Source organism: Hyla sarda, chromosome 2 (genome assembly GCF_029499605.1).
Source record: "Hyla sarda isolate aHylSar1 chromosome 2, aHylSar1.hap1, whole genome shotgun sequence".
Classification (NCBI taxonomy): Eukaryota; Metazoa; Chordata; class Amphibia; order Anura; family Hylidae; genus Hyla; species Hyla sarda.
This window is the reverse complement of record NC_079190.1, coordinates 105,145,505-105,171,567: the sequence shown is the minus strand read 5'-3', so window position 1 is coordinate 105,171,567 and position 26,063 is coordinate 105,145,505. Positions and strand designations below refer to the sequence as shown.

General features: G+C 46.6%; 1 protein-coding gene across 2 annotated transcripts in view; it reads right to left on the bottom strand.

Moving 5' to 3' along the window:
• Positions 1-26,063, bottom strand: part of TESPA1 (thymocyte expressed, positive selection associated 1) — a 91,052-nt gene that overhangs the window by 5,457 nt on the left and 59,532 nt on the right. For both annotated transcript variants that reach the window (XM_056562770.1, XM_056562769.1), the window contains exons 3-7: positions 25,044-25,089; positions 5,840-5,880; positions 2,467-2,520; positions 1,144-1,180; positions 223-312 (exon numbers count right to left, since the gene is read on the bottom strand). In XM_056562770.1, the coding sequence (XP_056418745.1) occupies positions 223-312; positions 1,144-1,180; positions 2,467-2,520; positions 5,840-5,880; positions 25,044-25,089 (268 nt within the window). The remainder of the gene's footprint in view (positions 1-222; positions 313-1,143; positions 1,181-2,466; positions 2,521-5,839; positions 5,881-25,043; positions 25,090-26,063) is intronic.

Here is a 26,063-nt window from a genome sequence, read left to right as displayed (position 1 = left end):
AACTTGATGAAGCACATGTAAAATCTGCTAGGAATCCAACTTGTATTCTGAATAAAATTCTGCAGGTTTTAAAAAATAGTATGTAATGTGTAAGTATAATGTACATATACATAGCTATACAGTAGTCATAACCCTATGCATGTCATATAGGTGGAGCTTTACTTATAAACAGAAGAAAAAATCTCAGCTATAAGGTAGTGAGTTTTGAAAAACTGGCCTTACCTAGAACTTGTTTTAGTGGTAGTGTCTGATGCCATACTGTTACCCAGGCTTGTGGTCTTGAGATTTGTGCGATGGCAGTCCAACACCTCACTGTGAACAACAATAACAGCAATTGCAGTTTAGCATAATATTCATTTTAAAAAAGTTTTTGAAAAATACAAATACAGTAAAACCTCCTATGAAGACCACCCTTTTGAGAAGACCCCCCCTCCCCTCAAATCCAGATTGTTGTTTTTTCCTCCTTGTTAAGGTGTCTATACAACATAGACTAAAGTTGGCCAACCCCGCTGCCTTCTATGAGTTCAGTCTATGGTCTATAGTGTATGGCGGCCTCCAGACTCTCCACTGACAGATGATGTTGGTGGATAGAAGGGTCAGGTGTGTTGGATTTTCACCACCTGACCCTATTGTTCTAAAGCGATAAGCCAACACCAGAGCTGACTGGGGCTTACCCCTCCCCATAGGGACACATGAATGTACTGCAAACACAGGAGAAGTAAAGCATTGCACTGGTCTTATAAAATCAATGGGCTGTATGTGTAGTGCTCCAGATTGAGAAAAGTAGCATTAAGGTCTAAAATGGAGGGTCCCCTCTAATGGTCCAGAATCTCCTAAAAGGGGGGTGTTAAAAAGAAGTTTCTAAACCAGACAACATTGGAAAATCATTCCCATCCTGGCACACTCTTGTTGCATGAACAGACTAACCGAATGGCTGAAAAAGAGAATGCAATAGGAAAAAGTGTGTTACACATTCGGCATAACTTCCTCTCAAGTATTCAACTAAACTATACATCTTATGTAACACTTTAAGGAGATTATTTTTGTAATAATAGGTTTACTAAAACAAAGATTTTACCCTGAAAAATACTGAAAGACATGAATGAAGACAGTGTGGCATAATTTACATGTATTGTCCTTTACCTTATCCTGTTCCGATGGTGATTAGATAAAAAAGTTGCTAAAAGGGAAAAAAATAAATTGGTACAAATGTTGACTTGCTAAATACTTTTTGGTATACTTTTTTTATTGCACTAACTATTTCCAAAGTAGATTTCCCATTCTACTAAATCTGGTTTGAGGAGTGGTTATACTTATACATGATTACAATATGTATGGTCTATAATGTTATTAGAAAGCAAATGACTTTTAGAGTTCTATAGATCTTCCCTACGCAATCTACCTAGACAGAATACTTTATGTTTGCAGTGAAAGTGGAAAAGTGCAGATGTCCTTGTAATAGTGAACTTGCAGTTGTAGTGACCGAATAGCTTCCTAAAGTCACAAAGCTGTAAACTAGTCTGTAAAAAATTCTGCCCCTTCATCCATTCTCTTAAAGGACTGCCGCTACAGTGGCTGTCTGGGAGCGGAATAACTGTAACAGCACCGGGCTCGGCTCCGACCTAGCGGCTGCGGCGGGCCCTTTCCCCTTGATGGGTCCTTTCCCCGTGTCGGGCCTGGCTATTTAAAGAAACAAAGATACATATTTTTTTAAAGATTTGATGTGACAGGCGGCGGACAGCGGGCCCTTTTCCCGGCCGGGCCTTTGGACCACGGCCGAATGGACCGGCCGATCAGTCCGCCCCTGTATATATAGATATATATATATATATATATATATATATATATATATATATATTATATAAATCAAGATGTAACAACAGCTACTGGCAGCTAGAGGTATTTTTCACTCTGATTTATGACACTAAGGAACAATAAAGTTCATAAATGCTGTGTGCAAGATAAAGTCTCCCTCTGTATAATCACAGCACTATATGCCTCCAGATATAGAAGAGAAAATAGGCCTATGGAAAAAGGGAGCTTTTGTAGATCACCGCATTGCCTTTGGGAAAAAGATCTGGTTTATCTGGTACTATGTACGGTACCACTCACGGCTCGGTGTCTTCACTGACGGACTCCTTTGGCTCAAACTTGCAACGGCATCTAGATGTTACCGCATTCAGCCATTTCTGCTAGTAAGCTCCGTTAGCATCTGGAGAGGATCGCTTGCTGTGCATGCTGCAGACGGTACACGCACCATTCATTCTCTATGGGAGTGCTAAAGAGAGCCCTAAATGCTGTACTCAGCACTCCTATAGAAATAAATGGAGCACGTGCCATCTGCAGCACGCACTCCTCTAAGAGAGCCAGGGTCATGTTCAGTAGAATATGGGAAGTCCCAGCAGTTGGAAGTTGTATTTCACTGGAACACCCCTTTTATACTCTAGTCTTATCCTTTGGTCTTACCTTCAGCTCCAAGAGTAAAGTCGTCATCCAAGCTGTTTCCTTTACAATATGATACTGAAAACAAGAAACAAATAATCATGAATTGTATCAGTTTTTATGAGTTTGTTATTATTTTAACTAGAAAGTTTTTTCTCTCCCTTTTTTTACTTAAATGGACACTGTTATTGCAAAAACCTTTTGATAGGTCTTAGACACATATCAAAAGTTTTGATTGGCCGGATTTTGAGCATTCAGACCCCATACGATCAGTAAAATGACCCGGGGGAAGAACACGTTTAGTGCTTTATTCCTTGTTTTGTGCCACGTGACTGAGAGTCATAATGTTAGTTTATGGGCAGGGCTAGTTCTGCCTAGAGTGCCCTCTTGATAATGGTGCCACTCTGCCCGCTGCACAAAAAGGGAAGTAGCCAGCATCTGAATCACCCGCCACTCATCAGAAGCACCTGCCCAGCCAGCACCACTGTCTCTATAATGTATGTTTGTTACAGTGTGTCACCCCAGTAGTAAGGATATTACATGAGGAGGAGGTTTGTTACAGAATATCACCCCAGTAGTAAGGAGAATACATGAGGAGGATGTTGTTACAGTGTGTCACCCCAGTAGTAAGTAGATTACATGGGGAGTTTTTTTTTTTTTTACAGTGTGTCACCCCAGTAGTAAGGAGATTACATGGGAAGGAGGTTTGTTACAGAATATCACCCCAGTAGTAAGGACATTACATGGGAGGGTTTTTATTTTTTTACAGTGTGTCACCCCAGTAGTAAGGAGATTACATGGGGAAGTTTTTTTTTTACAGTGTGTCACCCCAGTAGTAAGGAGATTACATGGGGAGGTTTTTTTTTTTTTTTTTTTTTTTTACAGTGTGTCACCCCAGTAGTAAGGAGATTACATGAGGAGGAGGTTTGTTACACTGTGTCACCCTGGCTGTAAGGAGATTCCATGAGGAGAAGGTTTGTTACAGTGTGTCACCCCAGTTGTAAGGTAATTACATGAGGAGGAGGGTTCTAACAGTGTGTCACTCCAGTAGTAATGAGATTACACAAGGAGGAGGTTTGTTACAGTGTTACCCTAATAGTAAGGTGATTACATTATGAGGAGGTTTGTTAAAGTGTGTCACCACAGTGGTAAGGGCAGGCGTATCAAAGGGCGGAGCCAATGGCCGGGGTCAAAGGGCAGCAAAAATTGCTTTTGCCTAGGCTTTTGCCAGCCCTGTCTATGGGACTGTCTTATATTGACACAGAACCCAATCAATCAAAACTTTTGACATGTCCCTTTTTTTTTTAAGAAGGATCACTGATGATAGCACCAAGCACTAGTTCCTGTGTATGCAGGCATTGACTGAACAACATATATAAATCTGTATATAATTTAGATAGACAGGGATTTATTTAACATGTATGATATAGTGAAATATGAAGTATAGTTATGAATACTCATGGATCTGATGTATGAGCTCATTCATTACATGACTGAACCTTAATAAAAAAAAGTAAAAAGGCAGAGGTGTAGTTGGCTATGGGGCACATATTGTAGAAGTATGCTGCGATTGCTATTTAAAAAAAAACTTGTGGCATCTTGCATCTTTTTTAACCCTTTACTACTACACATATGTAAAACATTCCTAATGCTTTTGATATGGCACAGCAGAATAATAAGAAGCTGATAGATTTCTTCCTACACTTGTTGCTTCTGTGGTAATGTATATGGGATAAAAACCTCCAAGTTGTCCAAAGCTATAATTTAATAATCTGTAGGACCACACTCTACCTCTGTAGGCCTCTAATTTCTGTTGGATTGATTCAGAAATAAATGCTGCCATATGAAGGTGCTATACAGTGCTACTAAACAAGCTCCATGTACCCACCTCTGTAATATGCATGAGGCATTATAAGGATATGTTCAGATCGGGCTGATTTATTGCAAAAAGTTCCATTCATCTGAATAGGAGGATATAAAAAACCATGCACATGCAGAAAAACAATCCCATATATAGAAAAAAAAATCTGCAACAAATCTGCAGCATGTGAAGGTCTCCCTGTGTTTATGAAAAGGAAACTTTTAGAATTGTAATGGAAAAACTGGTATAAACAACTTTAGCACCTTTTTATTTATTTAGTTTGGCAGGCCTCAATTCTTTTATTAGGTTGTCAGCCAGATTCATTGGTCTGGCTGGCATTGGCAAGCATACTACTCACTGATCTGGCTGGCACTTTGTATCATCCATGTATAAATGTGTATAGAATACTGGATACTGTACACTGAAAATCAATTGATCAATCAGTATGCTGAATTTTCTCTATAGCACTACATGGGAGATAGTAGTTACGCAGAAAGACGTATTTTCAATGGAAACGTTTTGACAAGTGGTTATCTATAAATATTTTCAGTTACAAGAAGCAAAGAGGATTTCCTGTGTTGAGTTATTTTTATCAGTTCCCATCAAAGTGATGTTATATGAGGACTTTGCAAGATTGTACAAACCATAAAATGACATAAAACCATAAAATGGCAATCATAAGGTACAAGAGAAACCTTAATGAAGATAATTTGTAATAGAAGACGGGATTTATTCATTTTTATGCCCATTTTTATGTATGCTTAAAGGGGTATTCCAGGCAAAAACATCTTATCCCCTATCAAAACAATGTGTTATTGTTTATTGCAGCTGTATCTTTTGAAGTTAGGCAATATGGCTACAAGGTAGACTCCTCTTGGACACCATAAAAATTAGGTAATTGGCAAGGACCTGCATGGGGAGCTTGTTGTGGGACTGTGATTGGTGAGAGTAAGATCACGTGACCATCCCATAGGAAGTCCCCATGCTCACTTTAAAATAGATGGGTTCAAAACTAATAATGATTAAGCAGTAAGTTGCTCAGAGAAACATTACATAGAAACGTAGAATGCGTCTGCAGATAAGAACCATGTGGCCCAACTAGTACAATATTCTGAATACTATGAATAGTCCCTGGCCCTATCTGATTTGAAGGATACCCTTAGTGTTACTGGTCTGCATGATCCAATGCTACTAAAGCAATTGCACAAGATAGGGACATCTTCTGGAGTAGCAGACACAAGGGGACAACCGAGAGCAGAGCTGGACCATCATTGAGAGTGAGAGAGTTATGGCTGCAGAGACCCATAAGACTGCTATTGGAGCTATTAAAATAAGCCATGAGAATTCCACCTGGCCCTTTATGTCTTCTCCCTCAACCCATGAAGGTCATCACCCCTAATGCAGAGGGGTTAATTGCAAGCCCATCTCTCATGTTTGACCCTTTTTATATGTCCTCATCTGTATTTTTATCACTTTATTTATTGACAGATATGTTTATATATGTTACATATTTTTACAAACATTAAACAAATTTACCTTTGGAATTAACATCTTCACATGAGTCTTCAGAACATGAACTGAAAAATAAAGCAAATGCTTTTGTTACAATCATTGCAATAAAATAAAAAAATCCCATGTTCAACATTAGTAACTCCATGGCAGTTTTTTCAAAAAACTGTCAAGTGTAATCCTATAGTAGCTGGCCATATGCTATATATGTATTTATGCACACAATGCTTATTTATTTCCTTTACATTTGTAATGGAACATGACATAGGGGCAGATTGTCTATTTAAGAGTAACATATACATGTCACAGCCCTATATAATCGGCAGCCATCTTGCGGCCACTCATATCAGCGTTCTATTGCAGAGAGAAAGGGATAGAGAGCAATGTGTGTTGTACAGAAAAGCATTTTTACAGCAGCAATTCACCTCAAGCCCAAATCCAGCATAGAAACACTAATAGGGAATGGAGATAGACTGAGAGAGAGAGTGTAATTTTGGGTGAAGTATAGAGCGACTGTATGCTGCAGCACTGGTGTGTACAACAACTGAAAAGCTAACAGTAGCCAGCCAGTTAGGGTGAGCAGAGCACTAAAAGCCACAATAACGTGATATTAGTGCCTAATACTGGTTGATTAGCTGAACGTATTGTCCTCTATTAAGAGTAACCTGTGCGTACATAGGTGGTGTACCATTTTGTTCCTGTTATAGTCCTAAAAGCCTAGTTGCTGTGGAAAGGCCAGCCAAAAGTACACACCTGCTGGTGTTTTAGACAAATACTGTTTTAAGTGTAATCGAGCGCATTGGACTCCTCTCATAAGTGCATACCACGTACGTACATCTAAGTGGTGTACCATTTTGTTCCTGTTAAAGTCCTAAGGGCCTAGTTACTGGGAAAGGCCAGCCAAATTCTGTTTTTAGCATACTGAAGCACATTGTACTCCCCTCATAAGTGCATACCACATACATACTTCTAAGTGGTGTACCATTTTGTTTCTGCTAAAGTTCTATGGGCCTGGTTACTGTGAAAGGCCAGCCAAAAGTACACACCTTCTGGTGTTGTAGACAAATACTGTTTTAAGCGTAGTGGAGTGTATTCCTCCACTAGGCGGGCAAGTAGTGATGTGGAGAGTAGCGTGGGAGGTGGTGTTGCCAGCGTCAGGCTCCTGAAGCACACTGTTGAGGAACATGAGGAAGACATCAGTGATGTGCAGACACAACTCGATGATGATGAAGCCAATCTCACTTGGGAGCCGGGTGCAGAAGGGGCTTTATCATCATCAGGAGAAGAGGGTTGCAGGTTGCCCATGAGGCAGCAGCTGAGCCAGCAAGGCGGTAGCTTGGTTGGCAGTCAGCATGGTGGCAGTCTGGAAAGTCTGGAGCCAAACGTGCCCGGGGGAGACCACCTGCTTTGCCGCGGCCTACCTTCCCAGAGATAGTGGAAAAGGGGTTCCTGGAGTCGGCGGCAGTAGCAGTCAGAAAGTGTGGACTGTTGGTGGGAAAATCAGCTACTCGGCAGAAGAGGGTTAATATGGCCACATGCAAGATGTGTTGGCAGAAGGTGAAGCGAGCGAGAGTCCCAATGTTGGCACCACGGCCCTGTGTCAACATATGCAGCACAACCATAAAGCGGCCTGGGAGAACCGTGACTCCGATGTGGTGGTCCAGCCTGCTGCATCACCCAGGGCACGCCGCTCTCTGTTTCAGCCAGCCAAAGCTCCACTACCCTAGCCGAAGGGAGCTGTGTGTCATACCCATCTTATGTCGCTCCAGATGCTCCTGCTCCTCCTACTTTGAGTCATTCCGCCAGCAATCTATCGCCGAAGCCGTGTCCAAGAGACAAGAGTATGCGCCCACTCATCCAACGGCAGAGAAGCTGAATGTGCTCCTGTCCAAGTTGCTGATGTTGCAGTCCTTCCATTTTTAAGTGGTGGACTCTGCACCTTTCATAGAACTGATGGCTTATGCCGAGCCAAGGTGGAGAGTCCCAAGCCGTCATTTATTTGCAAAAAAGGCAGTACCAGCCATGAACAATTTTGGGGAACAGAAGGTGGGCCAGTCCTTGAGCCTGTCGGTGTGTACCAAAGTGCACAGCAACGCCAATGTGTGGAACTGTAACTACAGTCAGGGGTAAAACATGCCCTTTATGGCCGATTGGGTGAAAGTGGTTCCTGCACAGCCACAACAGCAACTTGGACAGGTTGTGCCGCTTCCGCCTCCGCACTGGCCTTTGGTCCTGTGACAGTTTGCTACTCCGCCTCCTCATCCTCCACCATGTCCTCAGCCTTTATTGCATGGACAAGTCTCAGTGCCCCTCCAGCATACCATGTGTGCAGGGTACGGTGGTATCACGCTGATCTTCACATGGATTGCCTTGGCGAACGGAGTCACAAAGGGGAGGATCTGCTAAAAATCATTCATCAAGAAATCGAATCATGGTTTACTCCACAAAAACTGGAAATGGGAACCATGGTGACCGACAATGGGAAGAACATCCTGTCTGCGCTGCAACAAGAAGCCTAAGCCCTGCGCCCTGCGTGGCACACGTGTTAAATCTGGTTGTCAAGCGGTTCATGAAGTGTTCCCCCATCACATCCTAACAATGGGAAGGAAACTTTGCATGCACTTCAGCCACTCGTGCAGCGCAAAGCACACCCTCCTTGAGCTGCAGGGTCAGAATGGTATCCCCCAACATAGTCTGATTTGTGACGTTGCCACACGTTGGAATTCCACCCTCCATATGTTGGACCGACGTTGACCAGTGGCAGCTCATACGTGATGCCTGCCATTTGCTCAGGCCCTTTGAGGAAGCCCCGTTATTAGTCACTCGCCAGGATTGCGGGATGAACAATGTCATTCCACTGCTTCATATCCTACAACACGTGTGTTAGAAACGATGGCTGGTCAGGGCACTGGAGACATGGAGCCTACATCTCACGCCCACATGAGTCCTGTGGAGGCTAAACTGTAGGAGGAGGAGGGAGAGGGGCACAGTGGAGAACAGTTTAGCTTTTGTGAAATGGGTATTTTTCTAGTCATCTGACAGGAGAGGAGGGGCATGCAGAGGAGCTAGAGGGTTATGAGGAAGGTGAGACAGAGGTACCAGACACACTGTGGCAGTATGCAGTGGAGATGGAGTCACTTGCACAAATGGCATGATGAATGGTCAATTGCTTGAGTAGTGACCACCGAATTGTCACCATTCGGCAGTGGGATGATTGCTGGCTCTCCCCCTTATTAGACCCTCGCTTCTGGCACAAAATGAGGGCCTTTTTTACACCCACTGAGAGGAAGGACAAACTTACCTACTACAGAGACATCCTACGTAGTCAGGGCACTCACTTTCCACTGCCATGGCTGATGGGGAGGGGAGGGGTGGCAGGAGCAGTTCCAGCTCCATCAGCAGCAGCCTGAGTCTACAGTCACTGATGAGTAGCTTTCTTCACCCATATAGTTAAGCAACTCATCAGCAGCAGGTAGACCTGGAGCAGGACCTGAACCAGCAGGTGGTGGCCTACCTTGACATGACCATGCCAACACACCTTGAAGATCCTCCGGATTTCTGGGCAGCCAAACTTGATTTGTGGCCGCAACAAGCAGAGATTGCCCTGGAAAAGCAGTCCTGCCTGGCCAGTAGTGTGCCATCAGAGCGGGTGTTTAGTGTGGCAGTGGCCATAGTAACCCCAAGGAAAACTAATCTGTCCATGAAAAATGTGGAGAGACTGACCTTTGTGAAGATGGATAGTGCAAAACAAATTTAAGGTGCTGCTCCCCACTTACAGGCATTCCTCCACATCAGATCACAAGTAAGTATTGAGGATATGCATTAGCTAAAACTTAACTTTTCTTAGGATAAAATATATGTAACCCAAATTTTTTTGAAATCAAACAAAAGGAAAGGTGTGCAAAAAACACCATGTGCGATCTACACCAAAAAGTATTGATGTGATGCAAAGACCTCTAAAAGGTGGTAGGGAACAACGTTTTTACCCCCACCAGTTACAATGAACAATATAATGCTTCCTTCCACCTTTTAGAGGTCTTTGCATCACATCAATACTTGCTGGTGTAGGTGGCACATGGTGTTTTTTGCACACCTTTCCTTTTGTTAAATAAAGAAAAAAAAATTGGGTGTATATATTTTATCTTAAGAATGTTATTAAAAGTTAGGTTTTACATAATGAATATCCTCAATACCTATTTGTGCACACTAACACTTTTACAAAAGAGACCGTTTTCTTCAGCCTACCTGCCTCAGCTACTGTTCTGATCCTGCCAACCACCTCATGCCACACATCTAATGCCAAGTTCTCCTTTTTTCACCCACCTTCGTCACCGGGTACTGATATTGCCACCCACCGCCCACTATGTCACTGTGTGATTTTCAAGACTCCTTATGCTGTCTCCTACTGCCACCATATGTTCTCGTCATGCTGCTTTCAGCTCCACGCTGTTTCATACTGACAGCATATGTTCTCCTCATGCTGTTTCCACCTTCAGGTTGTCTCATTTTGCCACCATTTATTCTCCTCATGCTGCTGCCACCTCCAGGCTGTCTCATTCTGCCACTATACAGTCTCCTTCTCATGCTTCCCCCATCTCCAGGCTGTGTCATTCAGCCACCATATTGTCTTCTCATGCTGCCGCCATTTCCAGGCTGTGTCATTCAGTCACTATATGGTCTCCTCTTGCTGCCGCCAACTCCAGTCTGTGTCATTCAGCCACTATATGGTCTCCTCATGCTTCTGCCAACTCCAGGCTGTGTCATTCAGCCACTATATGGTCTCCTCTTGCTGCCGGCAACTCCAGGCTGTGCCATTCAGCCACTTTATGGTCTCCTCTTGCTGCCGCCAACTCCAGGCTGTGCCATTCAGCCACTATATGGTCTCCTCTTGCCTATGCCAACTCCTGGCTGTGTCATTCAGCCACCATATGGTCTTTTCATGATTACGCCACCTCCAGGCTGTGTCATACAGCCACTATATGGTCTCCTCTTGCTGCAGCCAACACCAGGCTGTGCCATTCAGCCACTATATGGTCTACTCATGCTTTTGCCACCTCCAGACTGTGTCATTCAGCCACTATATGGTCTCCTCTTGCTGCCGTCAACTCCAGGCTGTGCCATTTAGCCACTATATGGTCTCCTCTTGCTAACGCCAACTCCAGGCTGTGCCATTCAGCCTCTATATGGTCTCCTCTTGCTGCCGCCCTCTCCAGGCTGTGCCTTTCAGCCACTTTATGGTCTCCTCATGATTCTGACACCTCCAGGCAGTCAGGATTCGGCAGGCTGGAGGTGGATCCTCTGTGTCAGAGAGGGATTGGCGTGGACCGTGCCGGCGGAACGGTTCTAAGTTGCTACTGGTATTCACCAGAGCCCGCCACAAAGCGGGATGGTCTTGCAGCGGCGGTAGCAACCAGGTCGTATCCACCGGCAACGGCTCAACCTCTCTGACTGCTGAGATAGGCGCGGTACAAGGGATTAGGCAAGAGCAAGGTCGGACGTAGCAGAAGGTCAGGGCAGGCAGCAAGGATCGTAGTCAGGGGCAACGGCAAGAGGTCTGGAACACTGGCTTGGGATACACAAGGAACGCTTTCACTGGCACAATGGCAACAAGATCCGGCAAGGAAGTGAAGGGGCACTGGCCCTTTAAATCGCAGAGAGCCGGCGCGCGCGCGCCCTAGGGAGCGGGGACGCGCGCGCCGGGACAGCACAGACGGGGAACGAGTCTGGTAAGCGGGCCAGGATGCGCACAGCGAGCGGGCACATCCCGCATCCCGGTTAGGGACATTATCGCAGCGCTCCCGGTCAGTGGGTCTGACCGTGGTGCTGCGAACAGGAGAACGCTGCGCTCCGGGGAGGAGCGGGGAGGAGCGGGGACCCGGAGCGCTCGGCGTAACAGTACCCCCCCCCCCCCTTGGGTCTCCCCCTCTTTTTAAACCAGAAAATTTGTGAATAAGGTCCTTGTCGAGAATGTTATCCTCGGGTTCCCATGACCTCTCCTCAGGACCGCAATTCTCCCAATGTACAAGAATTTTTTTTTTACCTCTGACCGTCTTAGACGCGAGAATTTCTTTAACCGAGAAGACATCTGAGGACCCGGAGACAGGAGTAGGAGCAACAACCTTGGGAGAGAAGCGGTTAAGGATAAGCGGTTTAAGGAGAGAGACATGAAAAGCATTGGGAATACGGAGAGAAGGGGGAAGAAGGAGTTTGTAGGAGACAGGATTGATTTGGCACTTGATTTTAAAGAGTCCAAGATAACGTGGTCCCAGTTTATAACTGGGGACACGGAAGCGGATATACTTGGCGGAGAGCCACACTTTGTCTCCAGGAACAAAGACAGGAGGAGTCCTTCTTTTTTTGTCGGCATGCTTCTTCATCCGGGATGAGGCCTGTATGAGGGATTTTTGAGTCTCTTTCCAGATGGTGGAGAAGTCCCGGGTAACCTCATCAACAGCGGGCAAACCAGAAGGCGTGGGAGTGGGGAGGGGGGGAAGAGGGTGACGGCCGTACACCACAAAGAACAGGGATTTAGTGGAGGACTCAGAGACTTTGAAATTGTACGAGAATTCGGCCCAGGGTAGAAGATCGGCCCAATCATCCTGGTGGGAGGAAACAAAATGTCGCAAATAGTCACCAAGAACCTGGTTAACTCTCTCCACTTGCCCATTGGATTGGGGATGATAGGAAGACGAGAAATTAAATTTGATTTTAAGCTGATTACAGAGGGCCCTCCAGAATTTCGACACAAATTGAACGCCTCTATCCGAGACAATATGCGTGGGAAGCCCGTGAAGGCGAAAAATGTGCACAAAAAATTGTTTCGCCAACTGTGGCGCAGAAGGAAGACCTGAAAGTGGAATAAAATGGGCCATCTTGGAGAAACGATCAACGACCACCCAAATGACTGTGTTGCCATGGGATAAAGGCAGGTCTGTTATAAAGTCCATAGCAATCTGAGACCATGGTAGCTCAGGAACAGGCAGAGGATGAAGGAGGCCAGCAGGCTTCTGACGAGGAGTTTTGTCTCGAGCGCAGACTGTACAAGCCCGAACAAAATCAGCAACATCTGCTTCCAGGGTAGGCCACTAATAAAAACGAGAGATGAGCTGGATGGACTTTTTGACGCCAGCATGGCCGGCGAGGTGTGAGGAGTGTCCCCACCTGAGGATCCTGAGGCGCTGGCGTGGAGGGACGAAGGTCTTTCCAAGAGGAGTTTGTCTGATGGAAGCTGGGGAAGCGGAGATCAGACACTCAGGAGGAATAATGTGTTGCAGGGAGGCTTCCATTTCAGAGGCATCCGAGGAACGAGAGAGGGCGTCAGCCCTGATGTTCTTGTCAGCAGGGCGAAAATTAATCTCAAAGTTAAAATGGGCAAAAAACAACGACCACCTAGCCTGGCGTGGGTTCAGCCGTTGGGCAGACTGAATATAAGAGAGATTCTTGTGATCAGTGTATATAATAATTGGGTATTTGGACCCCTCCAGCAGGTGCCTCCATTCCTCGAGGGCTAGTTTTATGGCCAGCAGTTCTCGATCACCAATGGAGTAATTTTCAGAGAGAAGGTCCTAGAAAAGAAACCACAAGTAACGTTATGTCCAGAAGAGTTTTTTTGTAGGAGTACAGCTCCGGCTCCCACCGAGGAGGCGTCTACCTCCAGTGAGAAGGGTTTAAATGGATCAGGTCTGGAGAGTACGGGAGCAGAAGAAAAGGCAGTTTTGAGACGGTTGAACGCCTCGTCCGCTTGAGGAGGCCAGGACTTAGGGTTGGCATTTTTCTTGGTTAGGACCACAATTGGGGCCACAATGGTGGAAAAATGTGGAATAAGTTGTCTGTAGTAATTGGCAAACCCCAAGAAACGTTGGATAGCTTGGAGTCCGGAGGGGCGTGACCAATCTTACACGGCTGACAGTTTGTCCGGGTCCATTTGAAGTCCCTGGCCAGAGACTAAATATCCTAGGAAGGGAAGAGATTGGCTTTCAAAGAGACATTTCTCCATCTTGGCATATAATTGATTGTCACGGAGTCTCTGGAGCACCAGGCGGACATGGTGGCGGTGTTCTTCGAGGTTAGAAGAGAAAATCTAAATGTCGTCCAAGTAGACCACAACACAGGTATATAATAAATCACAAAAAATTTCATTTACAAAGTCCTGGAAGACAGCAGGGGCGTTGCAAAGCCCAAAGGGCATAACCAGATATTCAAAGTGTCCGTCTCTGGTGTTAAATGCGGTCTTCCACTCATCCCCTTCCCTGATGCGGATGAGATTATATGCACCTCTGAAATCCAATTTGGTGAAGACGTTGGTGCCACGTTAAGCGGTCAAAGAGTTCCGAGATAAGAGGCAGGGGATAGCGCTTTTTTATAGTGATTTTATTAAGACCGCGGTAATCAATGCATGGTCGTAAGGAACCGTCTTTTTTGGAGACAAAGAAGAACCCTGCTCCGGCAGGGGAGGAAGACTTGCGGATAAATCCCCTTTTTAAATTTTCTTGGATGTACTCCGTCATGGCTTGTGTTTCAGGAGCTGACAGGGGATAGATTCTGCCCCGGGGTGGAGTAGTACCAAGAAGGAGATCAATAGGACAGTCATAAGGCCTGTGAGGAGGCAAAGTCTCTGCTTGTTTTTTGCAAAAAACATCGGCATAGTCCAGATAGGCCTTGGTGAGACCTGGTATCGGAGGAGCCATAGGGTTTTGACTGGCAGGACTGGGAGCAGACGTAAGGCATTTTTTGTAGCAAGAAGTACCCCAGTTCTTGATCTCCCCGGTGGTCCAGTCAAGGGTAGGGGAATGGCGTTGAAGCCAAGGCAGTCCGAGAAGAATTTCTGAAGTGCAGTTAGAAAGGACCAAAAATTCAATCTTTTCGTGATGAGGTCCAATGCACATTAACAGGGGTTCTGTGCGGTAACGCACAGTACAGTCCAATCTTTCACCATTAACTGAGGCGATGTAGAGAGGTCTGGCGAGATTGGTCACTGGGATGTTGAACCTGTTAACGAAAGAGGCCAAAATAAAATTTCCTGCAGATCCAGAATCCAAGAAGGCCACAGCTGAGAAGGAAGAGTTAGAAGAAAAAATCCGCACAGGCACAGTAAGACGTGGATGTTACGCCGAGCGCTCCGGGTCCCTGCTCCTCCCCGGAGCACTCGCGGCGTTCCTCTCTCTGCAGCGCCTCGGTCAGACCCGCTGACCGGGAGCACTGCACTGACATTGCCGGCGGGGATGCGATTCGCATAGAGGGACGCGCCCGCTCGCGAATCGCATCCCAAGTCACTTACCTGTCCCGGCCCCCGGCTGTCATGTCCTGGGCCGCGCGGCTCCGCTCCTTAGGGCGCGCGCGCGCCAGCTCTCTAAGATTTAAAGGGCCAGTGCACCAATGATTGGTGCCTGGCCCAATTTGCCTAATTAGCTTCCACCTGCTCCCTGGCTATATTACCTCACTTCCCCTGCACTTCCCTGCCGGATCTTGTTGCCTTGTGCCAGTGAAAGCGTTTAGTATTGTCCAAAGCCTGTGTTCCAGATCTTCTGCTATCCACATTGACTACGAACCTTGCCGCCTGCCCCGACCTTCTGCTACGTCTGACCTTGCCTCTGTCTAGTCCTTCTGTCCCACGCCTTCTCAGCAGTCAGCGAGGTTGAGCCATTGCCGGTGGATACGACCTGGTTGCTACCGCCGCAGCAAGACCATCCCGCTTTGCGGCGGGCTCTGGTGAAAACCAGTAGCAACTTAGAACCGGTCCACCGACACGGTCCACGGCAATCCCTCGCTGACACAGAGGATCCACATCCAGCTAGCCGAATCGTGACAGTGGAGAAGCAGAGTTCACACCTAGAGCTGTCTCATCTTTGTGCAGAATCGGAGTGGGGGACGGATAGGACAATTCTTCAAGAAGTGTTCGGTACTGGCACAGTACAGGCATAGGTTCTCATTGCGGCGGCGTGTCCTCTCTTGTGGTGTCAGGCGAGACCGGTCTACTTGCATAGCCTCCACGGCGGAAGGCACAGGAACAGATTGCAGCGGACCAGAGAAGAGAGGAGCCGGGGAGAGAAACCGCCTAGTGCGAACAAAGTCCATATCCTGGCGGAGCTCCTGGCATCTTTCGGAAAAACACATGTCAATGCGGGTGGCCAAATGAATACGTTCATACAGGTTGGCAGGGATTTCTCGTGCGGCCAGCACATCTTTAATGTTACTGGATAGGCCTTTTTTGAAGGTCGCACAGAGGGCCTCGTTATTCCAAGATAATTCGGAGGCGAGAGTACGAAATTGGATGGCGTACTCGCCTACTGAAGAATTACCCTGGACCAGGTTCAGCAGGGCAGCCTCGGCAGAAGAAGCTCGGGCTGGTTCCTCGAAGACACTTCGAATCTCCGCGAAGAAAGAGTGTACGGAGGCAGTAACAGGATCATTGCGGTCCCAGAGCGGTGTGGCCCATGACAGGGCCTTCCCAGACAGGAGACTAACCACGAAAGCCATCTTTGACCGTTCAGTTGGAAAATGGTCCGACATCATCTCCAAATGCAGGGAACATTGTGAGAGAAAACCACGGCAAAGTCTAGAGTCCCCATCAAACTTGTCCGGCAACGATAAACGGAGGCTGGATGCGGCCACTCGCTGCGGAGGAGGTGCAGGAGCTGGCGGAGGAGATGGTTGCTGAAGCTGTGGTAGTAGCTGCTGTAGCATCACAGTCAGTTGAGACAGCTGGCCTTGTTGCGCTATCTGTTGCGACTGCTGGGCGACCACCGTAGTAAGGTCAGCGACAACTGGCAGCGGGACCTCAGCGGGATCCATGGCCGGATCTACTGTCAGGATTCGGCAGGCTGAAGGTGGATCCTCTGTGTCAGAGAGGGATTGGCGTGGACCGTGCCGGCGGACCGGTTCTTAGTTGCTACTGGTATTCACCAGAGCCCATCGCAAAGCCGGATGGCCTTGCAGCGGCGGTAGCAACCAGGTCGTATCCACCGGCAACGGCTCAACCTCTCTGACTGCTGAGATAGGCGCGATACAAGGGATTAGGCAAGAGCAAGGTCGGACGTAGCAGAAGGTCAGGGCAGGCAGCAAGGATCGTAGTCAGGGGCAACGGCAAGAGGTCTGGAACACTGGCTTGGGATACACAAGGAACGCTTTCACTGGCACAATGGCAACAAGATCCGGCAAGGAAGTGAAGGGGAAGTGAGGTAATATAGGGAAGTGCACAGGTGAACACACTAATAAAAACCAGGCGCCAATCAGTGGCGCACTGGCCCTTTAAATTGCAAAGAGCCGGCGCGCGCACGCCCTAGGGAGCGGGGCCGCGCGTGTCGGGACAGCACAGACGGGGAACGAGTCTGGTAAGCGGGCCGGGATGCGCACCGCAAGCGGGCGCGTCCCGCATCGCGAATCGCATCCCGGCTAGGGACATTATCGCAGCGCTCCCGGTCAGCGGGTCTGACCGGGGCGCTGTGAACAGGAGAACGCTGCGAGCGCTCCGGGGAGGAGCGGGGACCCGGAGCGCTCGGCGTAACACAGGCTTTGTCATTCAGCCACTATATGGTCTCCTCTTGCTGCTGCCACCTCCAGGCTGTGTCATTCAGCCACCATATGGTCTCCTCTTGCTGCCACCAACTCCAGGCTGTGCCATTCAGCCACTATATGGTCTCCTCTTGCTTATGCCAACTCCAGACTGTGCCATTCAGCCTCTATATGGTCTCCTCATCATTCTGACACCTCCAGGCTGTGTCGTTCAGCCACTATATGGTCTCCTCTTGCTGCAGCAAACTCCAGGCTGTGCCATTCATCCACTATATGGTGTCCTCATTATTCTGCCTCCTCCAGGCTGTGTCATTCAGCCACTTTATGATCTCCTCTTGCTGCCACCAGCTCCAGGCTGTGCCATTTAGCCTCTATATGGTCTCCTCTTGCTACCGCCCTCTCAATGCTGTGCCTTTCAGCCACTATATGTCTCCTCTTGCTGCTGCCACCTCCAGGCTGTGTCATTCAGCCACTATATGGTCTCCTCTTGCTGCCACCAACTCCAGGCTGTGCCATTCAGCCACTATATGGTCTCCTCTTGCTTATGCCAACTCCAGGCTGTGCCATTCAGCCACTATATGGTCTTTTCATGATTACACCACCTCCAGGCTGTGTCGTTCAGCCACTATACGGTCTCCTCTTGCTGCTGCCAACTCCAGGCTGTGTCATTCAGCCACTATATGGTCTCCTCATGATTCCGCCACCTCCAGGCTGTGTCATTTAGCCACTGTATGGTCTCTTATTGCTGCTGCCAACTCCAGGCTGTGTAATTCAGCCACTATAAGGTCTCCTCTTGCTTATGCCAACTCCAGGCTGTGCCATTCAGCCACTATATGGTCTCCTCATGATTCCGCCACCTCCAGACTGTGTCATTTAGCCACTGTATGGTTTCTTATTGCTGCTGCCAACTCCAGGCTGTGTCATTCAGCCACTATAAGGTCTCCTCTTGCTTATGCCAACTCCAGGCTGTGTCATTAAGCCACTATATGGTCTCCTCTTGCTGCAGCCAACTCCAGGCTGTGCCATTCAGCCTCTGTATGGTCTACTCATGCTTTTGCCACCGCCAGACTGTGTCATTCAGCCACTATATGATCTCCTCTTGCTGCCGTCAACTCCAGGTTGTGCCATTTAGCCACTATATGGTCTCCTCTTGCTGCCGCCCTCTCCAGGCTGTGCCTTTCAGCCACTATATGGTCTCCTCATGATTCTGACACCTCCAGGCTGTGTCATTCAGCCACTATATGGTCTCCTCTTGCTGCTGCCACCTCCAGGCTGTGTCATTCAGCCACTATATGGTCTCCTCTTGCTGCCGCCAACTCCAGGCTGCGCCATTCAGCCACTATATGGTCTCTTCTTGCTTATGCCAACTCCAGGCTGTGCCATTCAGCCTCTATATGGTCTCCACTTGCTGCCGCCCTCTCCAGGCTGTGCCTTTCAGCCACTATATGGTCTCCTCATGATTCTGACACCTCCAGGCTGTGTCATTCAGCCACTATATGTCTCCTCTTGCTGCTGCCACCTCCAGGCTGTGTCATTCAGCCACTATATGGTCTCCTCTTGCTGCCATCAACTCCAGGCTGTGCCATTCAGCCATTATATGGTCTCTTCATGATTACACCACCTCCAGGCTGTGTCGTTCAGCCACTATATGGTCTCCTCTTGCTGCAGCAAACTCCAGGCTGTGCCATTCATCCACTATATGGTGTCCTCAGGATTCTGCCTTCTCCAGGCTGTGTCATTCAGCCACTTTATGATCTCCTCTTGCTGCCACCAACTCCAGACTGTGCCATATAGCCACTATATGGTCTTTTCTTGCTAACGACAACTCCAGATTGTGCCATTCAGCCTCTATATGGTCTCCTCTTGCTACTGCCCTCTCCATGCTGTGCCTTTAAGCCACTATATGTCTCCTCTTGCTGCTGCCACATCCAGGCTGTGTCATTCAGCCACTATATGGTCTCCTCTTGCTGCCACCAACTTCAGGCTGTGCCATTAAGCCACTATATGGTCTCTTCTTGCTTATGCCAACTCCAGGCTGTGCCTTTCAGCCACTATATGGTCTTTTCATGATTACACCACCTCCAGGCTGTGTCGTTCAGCCACTATATGGTCTCCTCTTGCTGCTGCCAACTCCAGGCTGTGTCATTCAGCCACTATATGGTCTCCTCATGATTCCGCCACTTCCAGGTTGTGTCATTTAGCCACTGTATGGTCTCTTATTGCTGCTGCCAACTCCAGGCTGTGTCATTCAGCCACTATAAGGTCTCCTTTTGCTTATGCCAACTCCAGGCTGTGTCATTCAGCCACTATATGGTCTCCTCTTGCTGCAGCCAACTCCAGGCTGTGCCATTCAGCCTCTATATGGTCTACTCATGCTTTTGCCACCTCCAGACTGTGTCATTCAACCACTAAATGGTCTCCTCTTGCTGCCGTCAACTCCAGGTTGTGCCATTTAGCCACTATATGGTCTCCTCTTGCTGCCGCCCTCTCCAGGCTGTGCCTTTCAGCCACTATATGGTCTCCTCATGATTCTGACACCTCCAGGCTCTGTCATCCAGCCACTATATGGTCTCCTATTGCTGCGGCCACCTCCAGGCTGTGTCATTCAGCCACTATATGGTCTCCTCTGTGCCGCCAACTCCAGGCTGTGCCATTCAGCCACTATATGGTCTCCTCTTGCTTATGCCAACTCCAGGCTGTGCCATTCAGCCACTATATGGTCTCTTCATGATTACACCACCTCCAGGCTGTGTCGTTCAGCCACTATATGGTCTCCTCTTGCTGCAGCAAACTCCAGGCTGTGCCATTAATCCACTATATGGTGTCCTCATGATTCTGCCTCCTCCAGGCTGTGTCATTCAGCCACTTTATGATCTCCTCTTGCTACCACCAACTCCAGGCTGTGCCATTTAGCCACTATATGGTCTTCTCTTGCTAACGACAACTCCAGGCTGTGCCATTCAGCCTCTATATGGTCTCCTCTTGCTACCGCCCTCTCCATGCTGTGCCTTTCAGCCACTATATGTCTCCTCTTGCTGCTGCCACCTCCAGGCTGTGTCATTTAGCCACTGTATGGTCTCTTATTGCTGCTGCAAACTCCAGGCTGTGTCATTCAGCCACTATAAGGTCTCCTCTTGCTTATGCCAACTCCAGGCTGTGTCATTAAGCCACTATATGGTCTCCTCTTGCTGCAGCCAACTCCAGGCTGTGCCATTCAGCCTCTATATGGTCTATTCATGCTTTTGCCACCTCCAGGCTGTGTCATTCAGCCACTATATAGTCTCCTCTTGCTGCAGCAAACTCCAGGCTGTGCCATTCGTCCACTATATGGTGTCCTCATGATTCCGCCTCCTCCAGGCTGTGTCATTCAGCCACTTTATGGCCTCCTCTTGCTTATTCCAACTCCAGGCTGTGCCATTCAGCCACTATATGGTCTCCTCTTGCTTATGCCAACTCCAGGCTGTGCCATTCAGCCACTATATGGTCTTTTCATGATTACACCACCTCCAGGCTGTGTCATTCAGCCACTATATAGTCTCCTCTTGCTGCAGCAAACTCCAGGCTGTGCCATTCGTCCACTATATGGTGTCCTCATGATTCCGCCTCCTCCAGGCTGTGTCATTCAGCCACTTTATGGTCTCCTCTTGCTGCCACCAACTCCAGGCTGTGCCATTTAGCCAATATATGGTCTCCTCTTGCTAGCGCCAACTCCAGGCTGTGCCATTCAGCTTCTATATAGTCTCCTCTTGCTGCCTCCCTCTCCAAGGTGTGACTTTCAGCCACTATATGGTCTTCTCCTGCTTATGCCAACTCCAGGCTATGCCAGCTCTCCAGGCTGTGCCTTTCAGCCACTATATGGTCTCCTCAACTCCAGGCTGTGTAATTCAGCCACTATAAGGTCTCCTCTTGCTTATGCCAACTCCAGGCTGTGCCAGCTCTCCAGGCTGTGCCTTTCAGCCACTATATGGTCTCCTCATGATTCTGACACCTCCAGGCTGTGTCATTCAGCCACTATATGGTCTCCTCTTGCTGCTGCCAACTCCAGGCTGTGTCATTCAGCCACTATATGGTCTCCTCATGATTCTGCCACCTCCAGGCTGTGTCATTTAGCCACTGTATGGTCTCTTATTGCTGCTGCCAACTCCAGGCTATGTCATTCAGCCACTATAAGGTCTCCTCATGCTTCCACCACCTCCACGCTGTGTCATTCAGCCACTTATATGGTCTCCTCATACTGATGCCACCCCTGGCTCTGTCTTTGTGCCACTCTGCGACAGTGATTCTAATAGCGACACCTCTAATTTGCATGTCATACTGAATTACAGTATTATTTCCCTAACCCAGCACACACCCTATGCGTATTACAGCAAGGCAAAGTGTTCTACAACCCTATTGAGGCTCTCTCTGTAGGCCAGAAATAGCAATGTTTAATAGAGATTTGCCGCAAAAAAATTCATAAAAATTTGCTCATCTCTAATTATTATTATTATTGTTAATAATGGTTGCATTGCTATTGTGATATACTATTCATCTGCAGATCACTTAATTTTAATGCTATTAAATTCTACAGGGATCAGGGATTTATCTGTTTATCTGTTGTATGTTAGTGGTTCGTAAGACCTATCTCTTTCTGTTTTTAAGTATAGTGCACGGTGTGTTGGGGAACACACTGGTGCACAGCTAAAATGATGTTTCTTTATTGGCAAATCCCCTTAATGGTACATTCACATGTGCATATTTTTGGGCAAATTTTCCACAGCTGATTTTTCTACAACTTAAGGGTAGGAACACAAGTTGCACACGCTGAAAATATTCTGCAGCAGAAAATTTGCCAAAGGTAGATGTGAATTCAACTGGAAGGGGAAATATCAAGGAAGGTGTTATACTGTACCTTTTCAGCTGGATCCACTTTTACCTTTGGCACATTTTTGGCTGCAGAAAACCTGTAGCAAAATATACACTTGTGAACGTACCCTTAGGTTAGGAATACACATTGCAGATATGCTACAGATTTTCTGCAGCAGAAAATGTGCCAAAGACAGGAGTGAATTCAGCTGAGAATGGGTGTTATACAGTGATGAGCGGCAGGGGCCATATTCGAAGTTGCGATAAATCACAAATATATGGACGAATATTCCTCCTATGTTCGCGAAATTCACATATTCACTATGTTCGTTCACTTTCTTTTTCCATGCAAATATTTTAATGAAATTGGTATAGTGCGCATGCGTGATTATATCTTTCACCTAACTAACACTATACCCTACACTAGAACCTATCTGCTAAACTAACCTGCCCTATCTAAAGCTAAAAGAAGGGAGGGATCACTGTCCTCTGGAATTGCCAATATTTGCATATATGAAATATTTGCGCTCCACACAGTAAATAATATTGGAGGCTTCTTTGGACCACAGGCTGGAAGAAGGGAGGGATGATCACTTTTTTTATGCATACACATCATTGTTGTATGTGTCCTGTGAAGAAGAAAAAAATATTCGTCATTGCGAATGTATAGCGATATATTCTAAATATTCGCGAAATCGCAAAGTGCCAATGTTTGCGGTAAAATTTGCATTACGAATATTCGCGCTCTCAACACTAGTATAACACCTTCCTTGATATTTCCTCTTCCAGTTGGATCCCTTCCGAATCTACAAAGTGTGTTTCTACCTTTAGGGAAACTTAAAGGGATATTTCAGGAATTTTTTTTCATTTGACAATGCTACAGGTGCTGTAAAGTTAGTGTAGGTCATAATATAATGTCTGTACCTTTTTTGTGACGGTTTTCTCACAATTCTTATGTGATTTTCACCTCAATATTTATTTTTAACAGCATACAAAATGTTGTATCAGATTTTTCCCAGGTTGCAGTGCGGCCGAAACCTGACTCACTCGTCAGCTGATGACAGGGAGCCTGTCTGCTTCAGTGGGCGGAGGGATCGCTTGTTGGGAGAGAGATCAATATGCAAGTAATGCAACGGCTGTAGGAACCCTGATTGCAAACCACTGGTCTTTTGAATGGATGCAGCTCATCTATGTTCAATAGGTGGGGTAGCTGATGTGTGGGAGGGAGGAAAATAGAATTATGGGATTTGTAATCTCAAACATAGCCATTTAGCCCCAAGACAAGCACAGATCCTTCCTAAGCCATGTCCATTACTTTCGGCCAGGTATGTACTAAAATTCCCTTATGGTGGATAACCCCTTTAACATATATATATTTTGCAGTGTATTTTGCTGCAGATTTTTTGCAAATCTGGAATTGCTAGTGGGCGCCTGGAGTAAGAGGCAGGTTATTAGCTTCTGTGTCGGACAGCTCCCAAACTAATAGACTATGCCTGGAGCTGTCAGACATGATAAATAGGCTGAGATAAGCGTAACCAGGGTTCCTGTAGTGCGCTTTGGAGATCCAGCCACTCTAAAGCAGGGAGTTTAGTCACCACTGCTCCTAAAGCAGAGTGGTGGCCGAGAAGATAGGCAATGAGCATACAACAAGGGGGATAGAATAAAAAGAAAATTAACTAGCTCCAATCCCCACTTATTCACTGCAGTCTCCTTTTGCCTATGTCTGGTCCACAGATCTCTGAGCTTCTTCCCATTTCCGGGATGAGCTTTCGGAGCAAGACCTGCTTACTCAGCCAATGGATGAGATTGGACAAGGGTGCAGGCAGTGATTGGCTGAGCCAGCAAATGCTGCACAGAGCACAAGTCTCTGAAGCAGGAAGACCAGGGGATCAGAATGAGTTGACTGGGAGTTATAAGTTGTAATAAGCAAGAAAAAAGAAAAATGGGGAAAGCGATCACCTCCTCCGTGCAAGTGCAGTCAGTCCAATAAAACTATTGTGGGCACATCCTATATCATTTCTTCTTTCATAAATTGCAATACTACTTGGGCTATCTACTATATACATTGTACTATTTGCAGTTTAGGTTATGTGGGCTGTACAAGTAGACGTATTAAAGACAGACTTAGAGAACACATATGCAGAGCTACCCACACTACCAGAAACCCTTCGAATGTCTCGAAACACTTCTCACATACTCATGCAGGTGTGTTAGTGCCCTTACAATTACTGGAGTAGAGAGGGTCATTAAGCCACAAGGAGGAGGAGACAGACATTCAAAACTATTGAACCGAGAAGGTTACTGGATACTTATGTTCGATATATCGTATCCGAAAGGCATGAATCATAGGAGTGAGTTCATTACATTTTCTATAGTTTTTTATGTTTTTTATGTATAGCTTTTTTGTTAATTAAATTTTAGTCACTCCCAATAGGGGTGGAGCTATATGCTCCTTGGATACCTGGCAGTACTATCCCTTGAATCTATGATAAAGGCTCGGGGGGGGGGGGGGGGGGGGAATGCATCAGAGGGGGAGATTAGGACCTCAAACTCCAACTAACATCAACTTCTTTTGCTTTAAATATGTAAAACACATATATTGGCATTTGGTTAATGCAAAACAGCAGCGTTTTTAAATGCTTGTATATGTCAGCATGAAATTAAACAACAATTTTGCTTTGCAAAAACTTTAACTATATTAATATGCATTCAAAAAATAAGCAATCTGCAGTTAAACTGCATGACACTGTGATTTTTGGCAATGTCACAGCCACACCTTGGTGTATCCTTATCTTTTCCAACATTAGTGCTATTCTAATCACACAGAAGACCGAAAACTGATATAAATGACTGATGCTGCCCTATGCTCACCCACCGACAATCCTGCAGCCATTTTTTTATGATCTTCTTGGTACAGCCCTCTGAAAGAAAGAGAAAAGGAAATAAATCATTTAGGCTTCTTTCACACTGCATGTTAGGCTCCTTTACAAATGGACGTTAAGGGCTCTTTTTTTCTTTTCTACTATGTCTGCCATTAACATCCATTCTTGTAACGGAACCTAACGGGTATAATAACGGGCACAGAGGATCCCATTCACCTGAATGGGATTCCTCTAACATCCGTTATTACACCTTTTATTCCGCTGGAAGATAGCGGGAGAAAAAGATGGCTCAGTCACAATTTTTTTTCCCAATTTTTTTTTTCAATTTTTTTTTCACATTTTACAGTGTGAAAGAAGCCTTACTGTTTTAACATTATTTATATTATTATAAATTATTTGCAGAAAAATATATAATTGTGGTGTCGGATGAAGGTATTGTGTGCAATTAACCTTTTTGTGACGCCAGGCCGTGGTTGACCTATATACCACCCGAGGCAGACCAGATTCTCCTTTGCCAGACACAGGGCAAATAATCACTCCGATGCAAGGTTACAGATAACTGGCTTGCTATATTGAGGTTGGAAAGATGGTACAATCTTAGCATGAAGGAGATGCAGGGTGAACTTTGGAAAGCTTATTGGCTTGCTGCGATAGTTGATTGTGCTGTATGTGACTGACTTGACTTGTATGCAGTCCACACTAGACTTCAGTGACTTGGACTTGACTAACTTGACTTGAATTTATCCCCGGACTGTAGTGCTTACCGCAAGGCTTTGACTTTCACCTGGATACTGGGGTTACCTGGCAGTAAACACGTGGTTGCTGGACTAGGCCTCAGGCCTCCTTCAGGATCACCTCACAGAAAGACTCCACACTTCTCTCAACTGTACCTCTTCATAAACTGAACTCTGAACTCTGGTTACACTATATATGGGAGCAATTTAGAGAGATCCCATTGGCCAGATAAGTCACCTGGTTCACCTCTGCATACTCCCCTAACAACAAGGTCCATG